The sequence below is a fragment of the Schistocerca piceifrons genome, chromosome 1 (assembly GCF_021461385.2).
Source record: "Schistocerca piceifrons isolate TAMUIC-IGC-003096 chromosome 1, iqSchPice1.1, whole genome shotgun sequence".
NCBI lineage: Eukaryota > Metazoa > Arthropoda > Insecta > Orthoptera > Acrididae > Schistocerca > Schistocerca piceifrons.
Genome location: NC_060138.1, coordinates 1,090,941,922 through 1,090,961,499, shown reverse-complemented (window position 1 = coordinate 1,090,961,499; position 19,578 = coordinate 1,090,941,922). Strand labels below are relative to the sequence as shown.

General features: G+C 39.5%; 1 protein-coding gene across 1 annotated transcript in view; it reads left to right on the top strand.

Moving 5' to 3' along the window:
- LOC124804806 (deoxynucleotidyltransferase terminal-interacting protein 1) overlaps positions 1–19,578 on the top strand; it is a 112,460-nt gene that overhangs the window by 76,759 nt on the left and 16,123 nt on the right. Inside the window, exons 6-7 of the mRNA XM_047265147.1 lie at positions 1,626–1,791; positions 2,644–2,719. Of these exons, the coding sequence (XP_047121103.1) occupies positions 1,626–1,791; positions 2,644–2,719 (242 nt within the window). The remainder of the gene's footprint in view (positions 1–1,625; positions 1,792–2,643; positions 2,720–19,578) is intronic.

Below are 19,578 nucleotides of genomic sequence, written 5' to 3'. Positions count from 1 at the left end.
AATTAATTGAGTTGCAATGACAAAATACAATCCACCAAGCAGAAAACAGAAAGCACTTCCACAAATTAAATCTTAATATATGAAAAGTGCAAAAAATATTGTTACAGTTTGCTGTTATTAATTTCACTTAAATTATTTTACTGTTACTTTCATTCTAACTGTAATTATTTATACTGCCCATGATTGATATATTGAACAGATTGGCTGACTTGTTTAGGATCTGTTACTGAAAAATATAGACTATTTTCCAACAAGATAATGTGGCATAAATTCTGTAATGTATTTATTTTTTAAAAGATTATTGACACTCTTTTTATATTACAATAGGAACGGTGCAGGATCCTGTCTTGTTAACAATTACTGGGATTAGTGACAAGATCTGGGAATCAGAATTTTACATAACTAGGATTATTATTTAGTTTTCACTAAAATTCACTGGATTTGCTTTAGAAAAGTTCTAAGCTAATCTAATGTGAACAGTCATCCAGGTCTTTAATACTACTGAGACGACAATATTGATGTCTATGACAGTGTATCAGTAGCTCCAGTTGTTAATTGCATACAAGTTTGAGCCAGGATCTTGAGGTTATTTGTTGCTCAATTTATCTATCCATTTACGTCTCTTCCATTGTGTCTTGTGAAAAGTGATTTGCCCTCACATGGACCAATTTCTTGTCTTGCCTGAGATACATCCATCCATGCTGTATTGTGACTACTACTGGAATGCCCAGTTTGTGCACTCTGATGTAAAAAGCAATGCCCAGAGGCACTGTTAAGTTTGCTTTCTGCAAAAGTATAAAACATCAACTTCCTATACTGTGACCCAGTGTAATAATAATTCATGTGAAATTACAAAAAATTATTAAAATTAAATTTACAAGATACATATCAATTACAAATTACAAAACATATTTTGTATCACTCATAGGTATAAATTTCAGAGTTACAAAAAAATAAATAAATAAATAAATAAATGTTTTTGCTAGTGCAAAATTATATGATATTTGAGGAAAATGTTACCTGGCATTTCCATTGTTTGAAATATTTTAAAAAAAGTAACTTCTGTGCTATAATGTTACAAACATCCTGCCACCAACACCAATATCCCCCAAGTCTTTGAGAAACCACTAACCAGACTGTCCACAGTCTCACTATGGTTGTCAGCCTTTTCCCAAGGTATTGTTTTCAACATAAATTTGTATATATCTATATATCTCAGCCCTGCGGTGCCTGTTAGACATGTGCTTTACTTGTCCTGTAAATAATATTTGGAAACACATAAATGCCATTAAGCTGCCTATTGAAATGTAGTTGTGTTAGAAAACTGCAAGACTGTGGTTTTCAGTTGTCTCAGTTTTTGCAGTTTGTTTGAGTCCTTTGATATTACTTTCAGTGTGTAAGAGTCATAAAGTTGCTTTCATTTAATCTTATAATGACTGAGATATATAATGGTTTCCATAAGGATTCAAATCACCATTGTCTGTGTGTATACGGTTAGTAGATTTATTTATTTATTTAATATAACATAACATTGTATTATTGTTTTTGATATGTAATTATAACCCATTCTTCATAATAATTATGTAATGAGTTTAATTACTCAAAATTTATTTCTTTGATCTCAGAAACAGCCCAAACTTATTGCTGCACGAACTGAAAGGCTTTGAGGCACCTGAGTTCATGCTGAGAAAGATACGTGCATTTCTCAACCATATGCAGACAGACACGTTAGATTCAAAGAAATTAATGCCTGTAGATTTCTGTGATAATTCACAGACAAACTTTGCTATGGTAAGTGTCTTTCAGATATGAATTTATAAGGCAGTAATGTTTGTATATTCATGATCGAAGTGTTGCAATAAGATTATGAGAGTTACCAATACGCTTAATATAACACTGTTGTAGCACATGTAGTTTACATTGTAACAACTTGTTTCTCAGGATTTCATATCCAGTGATTAGCTTTCAAGATGTTAAGCTTAACAATGCGTAATAACTCAATGTATCCTTGTCATTATTTCACTGTGAGATGTAGCAAGTATTTGATACTTAAAGAGAACAAAAGACAATGGAATTGTCATGTTTGTAAAAGATGAAATAGTAACATAACCCCATTTGCATTTTAGCGTAATTTGAAAAGCTGGTGCAGCAGATAATAAAAAAGGAAAAAATCTGTAAAATTACCAGGACACATAGGAGACACAAACACTTAAAAATTTAACCTCCTCCTCCTTCTTCTTCTTCTTCTTCTTCTTCTTATTATTATTATTATTATTATTAAAGTGCTTGTAATTTTACCACCTGAAAGTAAGTACTATTAGTTTACTCAATTGAATTTTTGGTTTGATAGAATAAAAAATAAGGAAAAAAGTTACTTCCATCAAATACATAATTTTGGATACCACTGATATGTCTGACTTTTGTTTCAGCTAAGTTTAATTTCTGATTATATTTTGTGGACTAGATGTAAATAAACAATTGTACTATCACCAGAATAGTATTGCCAGCCTTAAAATATTGTAGGTTACAAGGTAATACGAGTATCGTGTTCTTTGATAGCCAGAGTTTTGTAATGTATTGATGAGATGACAAAAAGGGTAGAGCTTTGAGTCATATTTTACATAGAACGTATTGGAATTTCAGATACATGGGCGATTTTCTCTTGGGAATGACTGTGTGTCATCTGCTATGACACCGCCAGCTACTGTACTGGACTCCGGTAAGATACTAACCCATAGCTCATTTCATCAAAAACAGTGTAACTGATTGCTGTATACCTGCTCTTTGTGGAGATTTATATATTTTTTAAAGTTTTACTTTTTCAATCAAAAGAGAAACTGGTGAAGTGCAAGAATGTGTGCTTACTTACTAAAACTTTTAATATTTTAAAGTAATTAGTTACATTGTTGGTTGAGTAATATGTGATACCTTAATTTCATCCATCATAATTGATGTTTTTTGAACACTGTCTTTCATGAGTTAGCCAGTATAACAATGCACTAATTACATTTTCTCATGCACAGCACAACACGTTTCGAGAATTTATTCTCCTTATCAGTTAGAAATATTTACATTGATGTTTTATGTGATGTTTGCATATGTGGCGTTCAGCAGTGCAAAAGGGGGAGAACAACAATAACACAAACATGACATAAAGCATAAATGAAATACAGTAAAACTTGATCAAAGTGGAGCATACATAATTAGCAAATTGGCCCAAATTGTGCAAATATTTCAGTCCTAATGCATTCAATAAAAATTTATATGCTAATTGTTTTTGTGTAAAGCGGAATGTGCTAACACAGAAACAGAATGTGAATTTTAAGACGTAATTAATATTTCATTGTATAATGGACCTCCCCCCCCCCCCCCCCCTCCCCTAATGAACCATGGACCTTGCCGTTGGTGGGGAGGCTTGCGTGCCTCAGCGGTACAGATAGCCGTACCGTAGGTGCAACCACAATGGAGGGGTATCTGTTGAGAGGCCAGACAAACGTGTGGTTCCTGAAGAGGGGCAGCAGCCTTTTCAGTAGTTGCAGGGGCAACAGTCTGGATGATTGACTGATCTGGCCTTGTAACACTAACCAAAACGGCCTTGGTGTGCTGGTACTGCGAACGGCTGAAGGCAAGGGGAAACTACAGCCGTAATTTTACCTGATGGCATGCAGCTTTACTGTATGATTAAATGATGATGGTGTCCTCTTGGGTAAAATATTCCGGAGGTAAAATAGTCCCCCATTCGGATCTCCGGGCGGGGACTACTAAGGACGACGTCGTTATCAGGAGAAAGAAAACTTGCGTTCTACGGATCGGAGCGTGGAATGTCAGATCCCTTAATCGGGAAGATAGGTGAGAAAATTTAAAAAGGGAAATGGATAGGTTAAAGTTAGATATAGTGGGAATTAGTGAAGTTCGTTGGCAGGAGGTACAAGACTTTTGGTCAGGTGAATACAGGGTTATAAATACAAAATGAAAATGGGGTAATGCAGGAGTAGGTTTAATAATGAATAGGAAAATAGGTGTACGGGTAAGCTACTACAAACAGCATAGTGAACACATTATTGTGGCCAAGATAGATACGAAGCCCACGCCTACTACAGTAGTACAAGTTTATATGCCAAACTATCGCTGCAGATGACAAAGAAATTGAAGAAATGTATGATGAAATAAAAGAAATTATTCAGGTAGTGAAGGGAGACGAAAATTTAATAATCATGGGTGACTGGAATTCGTCAGTAGGAAAACGGAGAGAAGGAAACGTAGTAGGTGAATATCGATTGGGGGTAAGAAACGAAAGAGGAAGCCGCCTCGTAGAATTTTGCACAGAGCACAACTTAATCATAGCTAACACTTGGTTCAAGAATCATAAAAGAAGGTTGTATACATGGAAGAATCCTGGATATACTGACAGGTTTCAGATAGATTATATAATTGTAAGACAGAGATTTAGGAACCAGGTTTTAAATTGTAAGACATTTCCAGGTGCAGATCTGGACTCTGACCACAATCTATTGGTTATGAACTGTAGATTAAAACTGAAGAAACTGCAAAAAGGTGGGAATTTAAGGAGATGGGACCAGGATAAACTGAAAGAACCAGAGGTTGTACAGAGTTTCAGGGAGAGCATAAGGGAGCAATTGACAGGAATGGGGGAAAGAAATACAGTAGAAGAAGAATGGGTAGCTTTGAGGGATGAAATAGTGAAGGCAGCAGACGATCAAATAGGTAAAAAGACGAGGGCTAGTAGAAACCCTTGGGTAACAGAAGAAATGTCGAATTTAATTGATGAAAGGAGAAAATATAAAAATGAACTAAATGAAACAGGCAAAAAGGAATACAAACGTCTCAAAAATGAGATTGACAGGAAGTGTAAAATGGCTAAGCGGGGATGGCTAGAGGACAAATGTAAGGATGCAGAGGCTTATCTCTCTAGGGGTAAGATAGATACTGCCTACAGGAAAATTAAAGAGACCTTTGGAGACAAGAGAACCACTTGCATGAACATCAAGAGCTCAGATGGAAACCCAGTTCTAAGCAAAGAAGGGAAGGCAGAAAGGTGGAAGGAGTATATAGAGGGTCTATACAAGGGCAATGTACTTGAGGACAATATTATGGAAATGGAAGAGGATGTAGATGAAGATGAAATGGGAGATATGATACTGCGTGAAGAGTTTGACAGAGCACTGAAAGACCTAAGTCGAAACAAGGCCCCGGGAGTAGACAACATCCCATTAGAACTAATGACAGCCTTGGGAGAGCCAGGCCTAACAAAACTCTACCGTCTGGTCAGCAAGATGTATGAGACAGGCGAAATACCCTCAAACTTCAAGAAGAATATAATAATTCTAATCCCAAAGAAAACAGGTGTTGAAAGATGCGAAAATTACTGAACTATCAGTTTAATAAGTCATAGCTGCAAAATACTAATGCGAATTCTTTACAGACGAATGGAAAAACTGGTAGAAGCCGACCTCGGGGAAGATCAGTTTGGATTCCGTAGAAATGTTGGAACACGTGAGGCAATACTGACCCTACGACTTATCTTAGAAGAAAGATTAAGGAAAGGCAAACCTATGTTTATAGCATTTGTAGACTTAGAGAAAGCTTTTGACAATGTTGACTGGAATACTCTCTTTCAAATTCTGAAGGTGGCAGGGGTAAAATACAGGGAGCGAAAGGCTATTTACAGTTTGTACAGAAACCAGATGGCAGTTATAAGAGTCGAGGAACATGAAAGGGAAGCAGTGGTTGGGAAGGGAGTGAGACAGGGTTGTAGCCTCTCCCCAATGTTATTCAATCTGTATATTGAGCAAGCAATAAAGGAAACAAAAGAAAAATTTGGAGTAGGTATTAAAATCCATGGAGAAGAAATAAAAACTTTGAGGTTCGCTGATGACATTGTAATTCTGTCAGAGACAGCAAGGGACTTGGAAGAGCAGTTGGACGGAATGGATAGTGTCTTGAAAGGAGGGTATAAGATGAACATCAACAAAAGCGAAACTAGGATAATGGAATGTAGTCGAATTAAGTCGGGTGATGCTGAGGGAATTAGATTAGGAAATGAGACACTTAAAGTAGTAAAGGAGTTTTGCTATTTGGGGAGCAAAATAACTGATGATGGCCGAAGTAGAGAGGATATAAAATGTAGACTGGCAATGGCAAGGAAAGCATTTCTGAAGAAGGAAAAATTTGTTAACATTGAGTATAGATTTAAATGTCAGGAAGTCTTTTATAAATTGTTTGTATGGAGTGTAGCCATGTATGAAAGTGAAACGTGGACAATAAATAGTTTAGACAAGAAGAGAATAGAAGCTTTTGAAATGTGGTGCTATAGAAGAATGCTGAAGATTAGATGGGTAGATCACATAACTAATGAGGAGGTATTGAATAGAATGGGGGAGAAGAGGAGTTTGTGGCACAACTTGAATAGAAGAAGGGATTGGTTGGTAGGACATGTTCTGAGACATCGAGGGATCACCAATTTAGTATTGGAGGACAGCATGGAGGGTAAAAGTTGTAGAGGGAGACCAAGAGATGAATACAGTAAGCAGATTCAGAAGGATGTAGGCGGCAGTAGGTACTGGGAGATGAAGAAGCTTGCACAGGATAGAGTAGCATGGAGAGCTGCATCAAACCAGCCTCAGGACTGAAGACCACAACAACAACAATTCTTATACAGCTTATACAGTACAATTGCATTTTGCTATATATTACTTATTCATAACTCTACAAAGACGCTACTTTTAACACAGACTGTATGGCCCTGACAATGCTGTTAAGCAGTGAAAACCAAAAAAAGAGGTTTGGCAAAGTGTGATGCTGCAGCTGTGGGCATCAAACTACACTGTTTTGTGCAACAATGAACATGCTAGTGCTGTGTTGGTGCATTTCGTTTGAGAGTCCTCTGTTTGTCGGCATTTGTTGTTTTCCATTATTATTGATGCACATGGGCGTGAATTGGAGCACTGTTGCTTACCTATGAACATAACCTGTGCAGTGAAAGAGGTAGGTGTTATTGCCATAAACTATAGTTTTACCCTGCAAGGTCAAGCATTCCAAAGAAATACCCTACCTGTACTATTTTCTACAAGTTGACTAGTAGCACCTTAAATGCATATGTGTCACTAGCATTTGATAAAATGATTAAGGTAACCAAGGCGAGTGAGAAAGACACTCTATGTGTGCGAAATAATTATATTTTTCAAATTTGGTAAACAAAAATTTATGGTACTTCAAGAAAAAGGATAATATACTTGATGAATGGATGATGGGAACAAGCAAATGAAAAAAACGGCAAAGAAGATTGGAAATGAAGAAATTAATGAGATAGTGTGGGAATGGTTTATACATGCATCGGCAAAAAACTTTCCTTTCTCTGGACTCACTCTAAGGGTTCAAAGTATCCCTTACATATGTTAGTTTCATATCCATGTTCTGTGCCTTCAAATAAATGAACAGGCAGAAAGAGCTGAGAATTAGAGTGTTTCTTCTTATGGAGATAATTATTTTTATTTTGATTTCGCAGTCTGTTGTTGTTGTATTCTTGTCAGAGGTATTCCTTTCGAGCTACATATGATGCCAAGAGCAGTCGAGCTGCCCGTGATGTCGTCCCAAGTAGCAGCAAAGAGACCCCAGGCCATGCGCAGTTCCCAAGGAGTACTGAAGACCGGAATGTAGAGCTGACAAGAATGTCAACAGAAAATTCAATTGTCTTCTGCTGTGAGAACAAGACTGGTCAGTCCTGCATGCCTGTATTCGTCTGTGTTTCTGAAGAAATAATAAATTTTTATTCTGTATTTGAGGAATGTTGCTACTCCTATAGTAGAGTAGTGTGATGCAAAACAAAAAAGGATCTTGTCGAGAGTTAGTCAGCATTTGCTCCACTGAAGATGCAAGATAGTCAAAGATCCTCTCACCATGTTGCAGAGTGAGGCTGTGAAAGTAATTTAAGAGTTTGGAAATATAGAGATAAGTCATCTAAGGATGGCTGGAATGTTTCAAAGTTAGACACACCATTATGTGGATTGAAGTGTGTGGGGAAGCTAAGGATGTTCAGGAAAATGGAGCAACAGAATGGAAGACAATACTATCCTATCTTATTGTGAATTACGAACCGAAAAACGTATTCAATGCTGATGAAATGGGACTGTTCTTATCACATAAAAATGGTCAAGGAAATACTCATTCTACTGCTGTGTGGAAACATGTTACGTGAAATGGAGAAGCCATAGGTGAGTGGAAAGGCAGCAAAACTTTTTGAAATAACAAACATAGATGCTAGAAGCTTCCAGTCACATGGCAAAGCAATAAATAGGTGTAGAATGAGAAGAGTGCTCATATGAAAGATTTCACTGCCAGAATGAAAAAAGGAAATTATCATGTTCTCGTTTTCCTAGACTATGCAACCTGACACCCATCAGTCGAGTTATCAAATTTGAAATTGGCTTCGACTCCACCAGGTTCAACCAGCCTCACACAGCCCATAGACTAGGAGGTTATTTAAACATTCAAGTCTCTTTATAGGCAGTTACTGGTCCAATCTCTGATTCGTGGTGTTGAAGAAGGTGAAAGTGCATTTGCCCTCGCATGGTCAGTTTCTGTCCTGGATGCAGTAAATTGTGTTGACTTGGCAGTAAGGGGAATAAAACCCAAAACTATTACCAAGCTTTTCAACAAAGCGGAATTTAGAGATCAAGAACAAAATGCTTCTGTTGCCATCAAAGCTCAAGAAAATGCAGCAGCAATTTCTGAATGACCTAAAATGTGAAACATTTCATGTAGTGCAGATGATTGAATTTGAAATGATGACTTTCTGTCAGCTTGCTCCAATTTTACTTCAGCTACATATTTAGTAGAAATTCCCAATAAAGATGATGATCAGGAAGAAACAGAGGAAGAAGAATAAAAAGAGAGCAAAATGATGTCCCTAGAAAAATTAATAAACACGAAGAAATTATTGCATGCATAAACTATGTTATGTAATTTGCAGTACATACATTCTCCCAAGCTGTTGGAACTACTGTAAAGTGCAAGAATGGGTAGAAATTTTTTTTCGCTCCTTTGTATGTGGCAAAAAGTGAAATTCAAAGCAGATAACCCTGAGAATAATATGTTTGTAAATACAACAATAAATTAGTTTAAAGTTAGAGTAAAAATTCAGAAATGCTGTATTATTCATCAGCTAGTGTAGTGTTCTATTCTAAGACATATAGTAAATGAACATCTACTCTACAGGAGTGAAGGTACGTAAATATGTGCATAATTACAAATTTATACTTCTGTGCATGATACATGATAGATTTTATGTATACTACTGAATTTTGTGTAGCTTGGAAATTTGTCAAAGTTGGATGATTATTTTAGTCATATACGATTCCATTTTGAGCAAGTTTTTACTGTATTTGCACTTGATAATGAGGATAAATTTTAGAAGTACATCGTAATGTGTATGGAAAAAATGTAACTGTTGTAACTTGGACACACCAAAAACCAAACATGTTAGTGTAAATTTATTAAACTGTGGCATATATGCCAATCACCATACATACACTGAACGCAGTAAGATAAGGCAAATGTACGCAAGCAGAAACAACAAGATAACAGCTTGAGCATTGCGCGGCAGTGTTTAAATAGGCACTTGTCTGTGGCGGGCTCTATTGAAAGTTCACAGTATTTCTCCATCATTGTGCACTGTCATGGATGACAACACACTGCTAATAAGCGCAGCTTTCAAGTGTGCATTTATTACTGTGTGCATATATTACTTCATTCCTCTTCCCTTGAGGAACAGCTCGGATTCACAAGTTGCCCGTGGTGTCTTCCTCCGTGAGGCTGTGACTGAGATGATGTACTGATACTGGAACGTATGTCAGAAGTACTCGGGGCGCAGGTGGCTCCACAGTATACCTTCTCGTGTCAACCCATACCATAGGATGGATGATGTCAGCGAGAGCTCCAAATCCACATCAGGTCCAGGGTCTGGAGGAGGAGGAGGAGGAGGAGGTGGTGGTGGTGGTGGTGGTGGTGGTGGTGGTAGTGATGGTGCCCCCCCCCCCCCCCCCCCAAGCTGTTGCCGACTGAGATGGAGGAGTCGGCTCCAGTGTGGCCGTGGCCGGCAACTGCATTAGTACTAGTAGCGATATTGGAGAAGCTGTACCAGGTTCATCCACCAGTGACGGGGGGCCCCTCGTGTTTCGTGGCAGGGATCTAGCCACATCAGTTGATCCATCGAGCGATGCAGACTGGTGTGGCAACGTCGGTGTCCCAGCCATGGTTGTCTGGTTGTCCACACGCAGTCGCATCTGTTCCTAATGATGTGCACAGAGGCCCTCCTCCATAAGAACTCCATAGACATGGTGGCTGTGGCATTGCGAGGTGATTGTGGAGATCCATTTTGGGGAACAATCAAACCTGCTTGCCCAGACAGCCACCCCAGGCCGGAAACTGGATGACAGCTGCACAGGTTGATGTCCCTGGCTGGGCTGCAGGAGCATCCAGGGTTGATGTCTGTGGAGTAATTTGGTGGGGCTGCTGTTGCTGAATTGCATGAACTAACAGGAAGACAAAAATTGATCCAAGACAATGTCGGATGGGTACTGAGTCATGAACTTTTTCATTTGCATTTTGAATGCTCGAACTAACCTTTTGGCCTCATCTTTGGATTGCGTATGGAAGGACAGGACGAAAACGTGGTGAATCCTGTGGTCACTACAGGAGGAGGCAAACTCCTGCACACAAGTTGAGGTTCATTATTAGAGAGCAACATTCCGGAAGTCCTTGGATGGGAAAAACTTCGACAGGGCTGCCACAGTGGCACTTTTCGTAAAATCGGATTGATAGGACTAGCCTGCACGACCCGAGCGCTAGTGATTGGAAAAAAGTCGACAGTTTGAGTGCATATGTCAGTGTGGAAACAGTAACTCCTCCGAATGAAAAACTGGGTCCAAAATGGGCGGAAGATGGGACAGTGCGTCTGCATTCACATGTTGAGCTGAAGTGAATCTCGTTGTACCAATAGAGGAACAGTACCCAACATTGCAGGTGATCCGTTGCTTTGTCTGGCAACAATTCTGAGGGGTTAAAAAGTGAAACTAATGGCTTGTGATCCATGATGTGATGGAATTTTACACCACACAGGAAAATAAGAAACTCTATTTGTGCATATCTAGACCGAGACGAAATGAGCATCTTTGACGCGTACACAACATGCCACTCACAGCCCTCAGAATATTTAGGAGCTTACACTGCTCCCAGCCCATGCTGGGACGCATCTGTTGCTAGGACGCATCTGTTGCTAACACTAAATATTGACCCAGTTAGTGGGTTATAAGGCAAGGTGCAGATTGTAACATAGACTTCAGTTTGCAAAATGCCATTTCACACTCCTGCAAACAGTGGAAAGACATCCCCTTACGCGGCAAGCCATGTAACAGTTGTGCAACAGGCGCCGCCCCGGCAAAAACTGATGATAATAAGCAGTCTTACATTTAAAAAAACTGGAGTTCCTTGACCTGCATAGGATGCGGAAGAGCCACAATGGCAGAGGCATTCTGACGAAGGTGTTTGATACCAGCGCTAGAGACCTCGAACACAAGATAAACGATAGAAGGCTGAAAAAAGTGGCACTTTTCCTAATTGCATTTTAACCCAGTGGCCCGTAACAATGAAAAGGGTGTATGTAAGTTGTTGAGATATTCAGCAGTAGAGGAGCTGGAGACCACAATATCATCAAGGTACTTGGCACAGTCAGGCACAAATCTCATGAGTTGTTCAAGAAACAGTTGAAAAGTCACCAGGCCATGCCAAATGGTAACCTCAAATATTGATACAAGCCAAAAGTTGCATTAACAACGAAGAGCCATTTAGAGTCGGCAACAATGGGAAACTGCAAATATCCATTGGAGAGGTCGATCTTGGGAAAAATACTGACCACCAGCGAGCTGAGAAAAAAGTTCATCAGTGTGCAGCAAGGGATACGTGTCAATGATAGGGCATTAACAGAAACTTTGAAATTGCAGCAAAGGCGTAACTGTCCCAACAGTGATTAAGGGGGTGAGCCCATTCACTGGATGTGATCGGTTGGACAATCCTGGAGGCTGTGAGGCAGTCAAGCTCCGCCTTGACTTAGTCACACAGTGCCATTGACACCGGGTGAATCAGAAAGAGAGAGGGACTAGCCGAAGGTTTCATGCTTGATGTGGGCTTTGAAATTATTGGCGCAACCCAAACCCACAGAAAAATGCTGCAATACCACAGTAAGAAACCCTTGCTGATCAACCAGCCAGTGTAAAAACTCATCAGTGGCACCGTCAGACATCATAGACACAACGGAGGACGAACCAGAGGCTGAAAATCCATGCAGAGATCAATCCCACACTCGTCGTCACTTGTGTCTTAACATGGACACACAACACAACCAAGAATATTAGTACAACTTTATTAAACTGTGGCATGTACACCAATCACCATAACATACACTGAACACAATAAGGTAAGGCAAGAACACAATAAGGTAAGGCAAATATAGATACAAGCAGTAATAACATAACTGAGCATGAATGTAGTGCACCAGGGTTTAAATAAGCACTTGCCCATGGTGGGCTCTATCTGAAGTTCACTGTATTGCTCGGCCGGCCGGTGTGGCCAAGCGGTTCTAGGCGCTTCAGTCTGGAACCACGCGACCACTATGTTTGCAGGTTTAAATCCTTCCTTGGGCGTGAATATGTGTGTTAGGTTATTTAGGTTTAAGTAGTTCTAAGTTCTAGGGGACTGATGACCACTGATGTTAAGTCCCATAGTGCTCAGAGCCATTTGAACCATCACAGTATTGCTCTATCACGGCACAATCTCGCGAGAAGAAACACACTGTTAAAGTGTGCAGCTTTCAGGTGTGTGCACATTAATTCAGTAACTGATGCAGTGTTTTGTTAAATAAATCACGATATACGGTACTTGTTTGTAGTAAGTAATAATCAATTCACAAGTTAAGTAAAAAGTGTCATTAAAAATGTGACTAGATCACATGGTCCATGTCATGTCAACAGCTTGGTGCACGGTGGTTACAACTGTTAGACAGATAGTGTCCACAAACAAATTTCACAGGCAGTCTCCTCCATCCACAATATGACAAATATAGATTCAATTCTAAAAAAAATTCAGAGTGCCCCTCATCCACCACCAATTCAAGTCCTGAAATGAGATCATCTCTCCCTTACCAAACCTTATCATATATGACATTCTCAGATCATACTCCTTATATCCCTACTTCAAGATTCCTACCCTTGCAGTAATTCTTGCTGTAGAACCAGCCCCATGCATGTGGCCATTACCACTTATTCCAGCACAACAGTGGTGAATCCAGTATAAGAGACAGAGCAACAAGGGAAACAATATATTTTATTTACCAGGTAATATGTGTTCAGTGCACAGCCTTTTATACAGGAATGACTATCACCAAACTGGCTGAGTGCTTGGATGGGCATTGAAGAACTCTCCACCTCGGGGATAGTTAGTGCTCAGTTGCTGAGTATTTCCCATGCCATGACTCAAGGGACATGTCTGTCTGATACTCCACATGAGCTGTTTGGATCTCTCCAACATATCTAGGTATCCCACATTTCTCTTTTTGAGCCATCAGTATTCTGACTTGTATTCCTATCTCTGTCTTCCTCTACAGTTTTTGCCCTCTCCAGCTCCCTCTAGTGCAATGGAAGTCATTCCCTGATGTCTTAACAGATGTCCTATCATCCTATCCCTTCTCCTTATCAGTGATTTCCACATAGTCCTTTCCTCTCTAATTCTGTGCAGGAGCTCCTCGTTCCTTACCTTACCAGTCCAACTAATTTTCAACATTTCATCTGTAGCATCACATCTCAAATGCTTAAATTCTTTTCTGTTCTGGTTTTCCCACAGTCCGTGTTTCACTGCCATACAATGTTGTGCTCCAAACTTACATTCTCAATAATTTCTTCCTAAAATTACGGCCTATGTTTGATACTAGTAGACTCTCTTGGTCAGTGCTAGTCTGCTTTTGACGTTCCTCTTGCTCAATCCATTATTGGTTATTTTGCTACCTAGGTAGCAGAGTTCCTTAACTTTGCCTACTTCGTGACCATCAGTCTTGATGATAAGTCTCTTGCTGTTCTCATTTCTGCTACTTCTCATTACTTTTATCTTTCTTTGATTCACACTCAGTCCATATTCTGTATTCATTAGATTGTTCATTCCGTTCATCGAATCATATAATTGATATCCTTTCGCCTGGCTTTTAATTCCACTCCTGAACCTTTCTTTTATTTCCATCATTGATCCTCCGATGTACAAATTGAACAGCAGGGGCGAAAGACTACATCTCTGGCTTACATCCTTTTTTATCCGAGCAATTCATTCTTGGGCTTCCACTCTCGTTATCCCCTCTTGCCTGTTGCATATATTGTATATTACCAGTCTCTCCCCACAGCGTACCCCTATTTTTCTCAGAATTTCAAAATCTTGCACCATTTTACATTGTGGAAAACTATTTGCAGGTCAACAAATCCTTTGAACACGTCTTGATTTTTCTTTAGTCTTGCTTCTGTTATCAACTGCAACATCAGAACTGCCTCTCTGGTGCCTTTACCTTTCCTACAGCCAAACTGATTATCATCTAACAAATCCTCAATTTTCTTTTCCATTCTTCTGCATATTATTCTTGACAGCAACTTGGATGAATCAGCTGTTAAGCTGATTGTGCGATGATTCTGGCACTTGGCAACTCATGCAGTCTTTGGAATTATGTGGATGATATTTTCCTGGAAGGCAGATGGTACATCTCCAGACTCATACATTTTACACACCAACGTGAGTAATCATTTTGTTGCCACTTCCCCCAATGATTTTGAAAATTCTGATGGAATGTTATTTATCTCTTCTGCCGTAGTTGATCTTGAGTCATCCAAAGATCTTTTAAATTCTGGTTGTAATACTGGATCCCCGATCTCTTCTAAATCGACTCATGTTTCTTTTTATATCACATCAGACAGATCTTCCCCCTCATAAAGGCCTTCACTGTGGTCTTTCTTCCTGTCCACACTCTCCTCTGCATTTAACAGGGTAATTACCATTGCACTCTTAATGTTACCACCCTTGCTTTTAATTTCACTGAAGGTTGTTTCGACTTTCCTGTATGCTGAGTCAGTCCTTCCAACAATCATCGCTTTTTCGATTTCTTCACTTTTCATGCAGCTATTTTTTCTTAGTTTCCTTGCACTTCGTATTTATTTCATTATTCAGCGACTTGTATTTCTGTATTCCTGAATTTCCCTGGACATTTTTGTACTTCCTTGTTTCATCAATCAACTGAAGTATTTCTTCTTTTACTCATGGTTTCTTTGCAGTTACCTTCTTTGTACCTATGTTTTACTTTCAACTTCTGTGATTGCCCTTTTTAGAGAATTCCATTCCTCTTCGACTGTACTGCCTACTGAGCTATTCCTTATTGCTATATCTATAGCTTTCGAGAACTTCAGTTGTGTCTTGTCATTCCTTTATTCTTTTGTGTCCCACTTCTTTGCTTACTGATTCTTTCTGACTAATCTCTTAAACTTCAGCCTACTCTTCATCACTACTACATTGTAATCTAAGTCTGTATCTACTCCGGGGTAAGCCTTACAATCATGAATCTGATTTCAGAATCTCTGTCTGACCATGACATAATCTAATGGAAGTCTTCTTGTATCACACAATCATTTCCAAGTATGCCTCCTCCTTTTGTGATTCTTGAACAGAGTTTTACTGGTTGAAATTTATTACAGAACTCAATTAGTCTTTCTTCTCTCTCATTCCTTGTTCCAAACCCATATTCTCCTGTAACCTTTTCTTCTACTCCTTCCCCTACAACTGCACGTCAGTCTCACATGACCATTAGATTTTCATCTCGCTTTATGTACTGTATTACCCTTTCAATATCCTCATATCTCTCACTGTCTTTTCATCTTCAGCTTGCGATGTTGGCATGTACACATGAACTATCATTGTCGGTATTGGTTTGCTGTCGATTCTGATAAGAACAACCTCATCACTGAGTTGTTTGCAGTAACACTCTCTCTGCCCTACCCTCCTATTTGTAACGAATCTTACTCCTGTTGCACCATTTTCTGCTGCTGTTGATTTTACCCGACACTCATGTGATCAGAAATCCTTGTCTTCAATCCATACTTCTGTACTTCACCACTATTTACATTACCCACTTCAGAAGGGTGTCTGGCTACATACTGACACTTCAGCAAACATACACTGCAAACATTTTTTATTATTTTTTAACTGTTTAAGCTAATAATCCCTCTAGTAGAGCCCTGCAGGTAAGTGTCCCATCTTGAGTAGTCTGCAGACGGCTGTGGTGTGCTAGGGAGAGATGTATACACTTCGCATAATCTGGTAGAAGTTGCTGAATGCTATCTCACCAAATGACAGCTGAGTGAATGCATGTCCTCTACCACACAGTTGGCACAGCTGAGTGAATGCTTGTCCATGGCCACACATATGACGTGCTTGCATTCACTGGCACAGAGGCTGTGAATTTGCAGCCTGCACATGTGCATTGCGCTTCCCTTAACAGAAAGAGTTGGGCAAAATTTAACTGAATGACGAATAAGGAATAACGATAATTTTTACTGTTCATTTTTTTGTGAATAACAAATAGAAATATTGATTCAAAATATTATTCATTTATATGAACCATGGATCTTGCCGTTGGTGGGGAGGCTTACGTGCCTCAGCGATACAGATAGCCGTACTGTAGGTGCAACCACAACGGAGGGGGTATCTGTCAGACGTGTGGTTCCTGAAGAGGGGCAGCAGCCTTTTCAGTAGTTGCAGGGGCAACAGTCTGGATGATTGACTGATCTGGCCTTGTAACAAAAACCAAAACGGCCTTGCTGTGCTGGTACTGCGAACGGCTGAAGGCAAGGGGAAACTACAGCCGTAATTTTTCCCGAGGGCATGCAGCTTTACTGTATGGTTAAATGATGATGGCGTCCTCTTGGGTAAAATATTCCGGAGGTAAAATAGTCCCCCATTCGGATCTCCGGGCGGGGACTACTCAAGAGGATATCATTATCAGGAGAAAGAAAACTGGCATTCTACGGATCGGAGCATGGAATGTCAGATCCCTTAATCGGGAAGGTAGGTTAGAAAATTTAAAAAGGGAAATAGATAGGTTAAAGTTAGATATAATGGGAATTAGTGAAGTTCGGTGGCAGGATGAACAAGACTTCTGGTCAGGTGACTACAGGGTCATAAACACAAAATCAAATAGGGGTAACCCAGGAGTAGGTTTAATAATGAATAGGAAAATAGGTGTACGGGTAAGCTACTACAAACAGCATAGTGAACACATTATTGTGGCCAAGATAGATACGAAGCCCACGCCTACTACAGTAGTACAAGTTTATATGCCAAACTATCGCTGCAGATGACAAAGAAATTGAAGAAATGTATGATGAAATAAAAGAAATTATTCAGGTAGTGAAGGGAGATGAAAATTTAATAATCATGGGTGACTGGAATTCATCAGTAGGAAAACGGAGAGAAGGAAACGTAGTAGGTGAATATCGATTGGGGGTAAGAAACGAAAGAGGAAGCCGCCTGGTAGAATTTTGCACAGAGCACAACTTAATCATAGCTAACACTTGGTTCAAAAATCATAAAAGAAGGTTGTATACATGGAAGAATCCTGGAGATACTGACAGGTTTCAGATAGATTATATAATGGTAAGACAGAGATTTAGGAACCAGGTTTTAAATTGTAAGACATTTCCAGGGGCAGATGTGGACTCTGACCACAATGTATTGGTTATGAACTGTAGATTAAAACTGAAGAAACTGCAAAAAGGTGGGAATTTAAGGAGATGGGACCAGGATAAACTGAAAGAACCAGAGGTTGTACAGAGTTTCAGGGAGAGCATAAGGGAACAATTGACAGGAATGGGGGAAAGAAATACAGTAGAAGAAGAATGGGTAGCTTTGTGGGATGAAGTAGTGAAGGCAGCGGAGGATCAAGTAGGTAAAAAGACGAGGGCTAGTAGAAATCCTTGAGTAACAGAAGAAATATTGAATTTAATTGATGAAAGGAGAAAATATAAAAATGCACTAAATGAAGCAGGCAAAAAGGAATACAAATGTCTCAAAAATAAGATCGACAGGAAGTGCAAAATGGCTAAGCAGGGATGGCTAGAGGACAAATGTAAGGATGTAGAGGCTTAGCTCTCTAGGGGTAAGATAGATACTGCCTACAGGAAAATTAAAGAGACCTTTGGAGATAAGAGAACCACTTGTATGAATAACAAGAGCTCAGACGGAAACCCAGTTCTAAGCAAAGAAGGGAAAGCAGAAAGGTTGAAGGAGTATATAGAGGGTCTATACTAGGGCGATGTACTTGAGGACAATATTTTGGTAATGGAAGAGGATGTAGATGAAGATGAAATGGGAGATATGATACCGCGTGAAGAGTTTGACAGAGCACTGAAAGACCTGAGTTGAAACAAAGCCCCGGGAGTAGACAACATTCCATTAGAACTACTGACAGCCTTGGGAGAGCCAGTCCTGACAAAACTCTACCATCTGGTGAGCAAAATGTATGAGACAGGCGAAATACCCTCAGACTTCAAGAAGAATATAATAATTCCAATCCCAAAGAAAGCAGGTGTTGACAGATGTGAAAATTACCAAACTATCAGTTTAATAAGTCACAGCTGCAAAAGACTGACGCTAATTCTTTACAGACAAATGGAAAAACTAGTAGAAGCCGACCTCGGGGAAGATCAGTTTGGATTCCGTAGAAATATCGGAACACGTGAGGATTAAGGTAAGGCAAACCTACGTTTCTAGCATTTGTTGTTGTTGTTGTGGTCTTCAGTCCTGAGACTGGTTTGATGCAGCTCTCCATGCTACTCTATCCTGTGCAAGCTTTTTCATCTCCCAGTACCTACTGCAACCTACATCCTTCTGAATCTGCTTAGTGTATTCATCTCTTGGTCTCCCTCTACGATTTTTACCCTCCACGCTGCCCTCCAATACTAAATTGGTGATCCCTTGATGCCTCAGAACATGTCCTACCAACCGATCCCTTCTTCTGGTCAAGTTGTGCCACAAACTTCTCTTCTCCCCAATCCTATTCAATACTTCCTCATTAGTTATGTGATCTACCCATCTAATCTTCAGCATTCTTCTGTAGCACCATATTTCGAAAGCTTCTATTCTCTTCTTGTCCAAACTATTTATCGTCCATGTTTCACTTCCATACATGGCTACACTCCATACGAATACTTTCAGAAATGACTTCCTGACACTTAAATCTATACTGGATGTTAACAAATTTCTCTTCTTCAGAAACGCTTTCCTTGCCATTGCCAGCCTACATTTTATATCCTCTCTACTTCGACCATCATCAGTTATTTTGCTCCCCAAATAGCAAAACTCCTTTACTACTTTAAGTGCCTCATTTCCTAATCTAATTCCCTCAGCATCACCCGACTTAATTAGACTACATTCCATTATCCTTGTTTTGCTTTTGTTGATGTTCATCTTATATCCCCCTTTCAA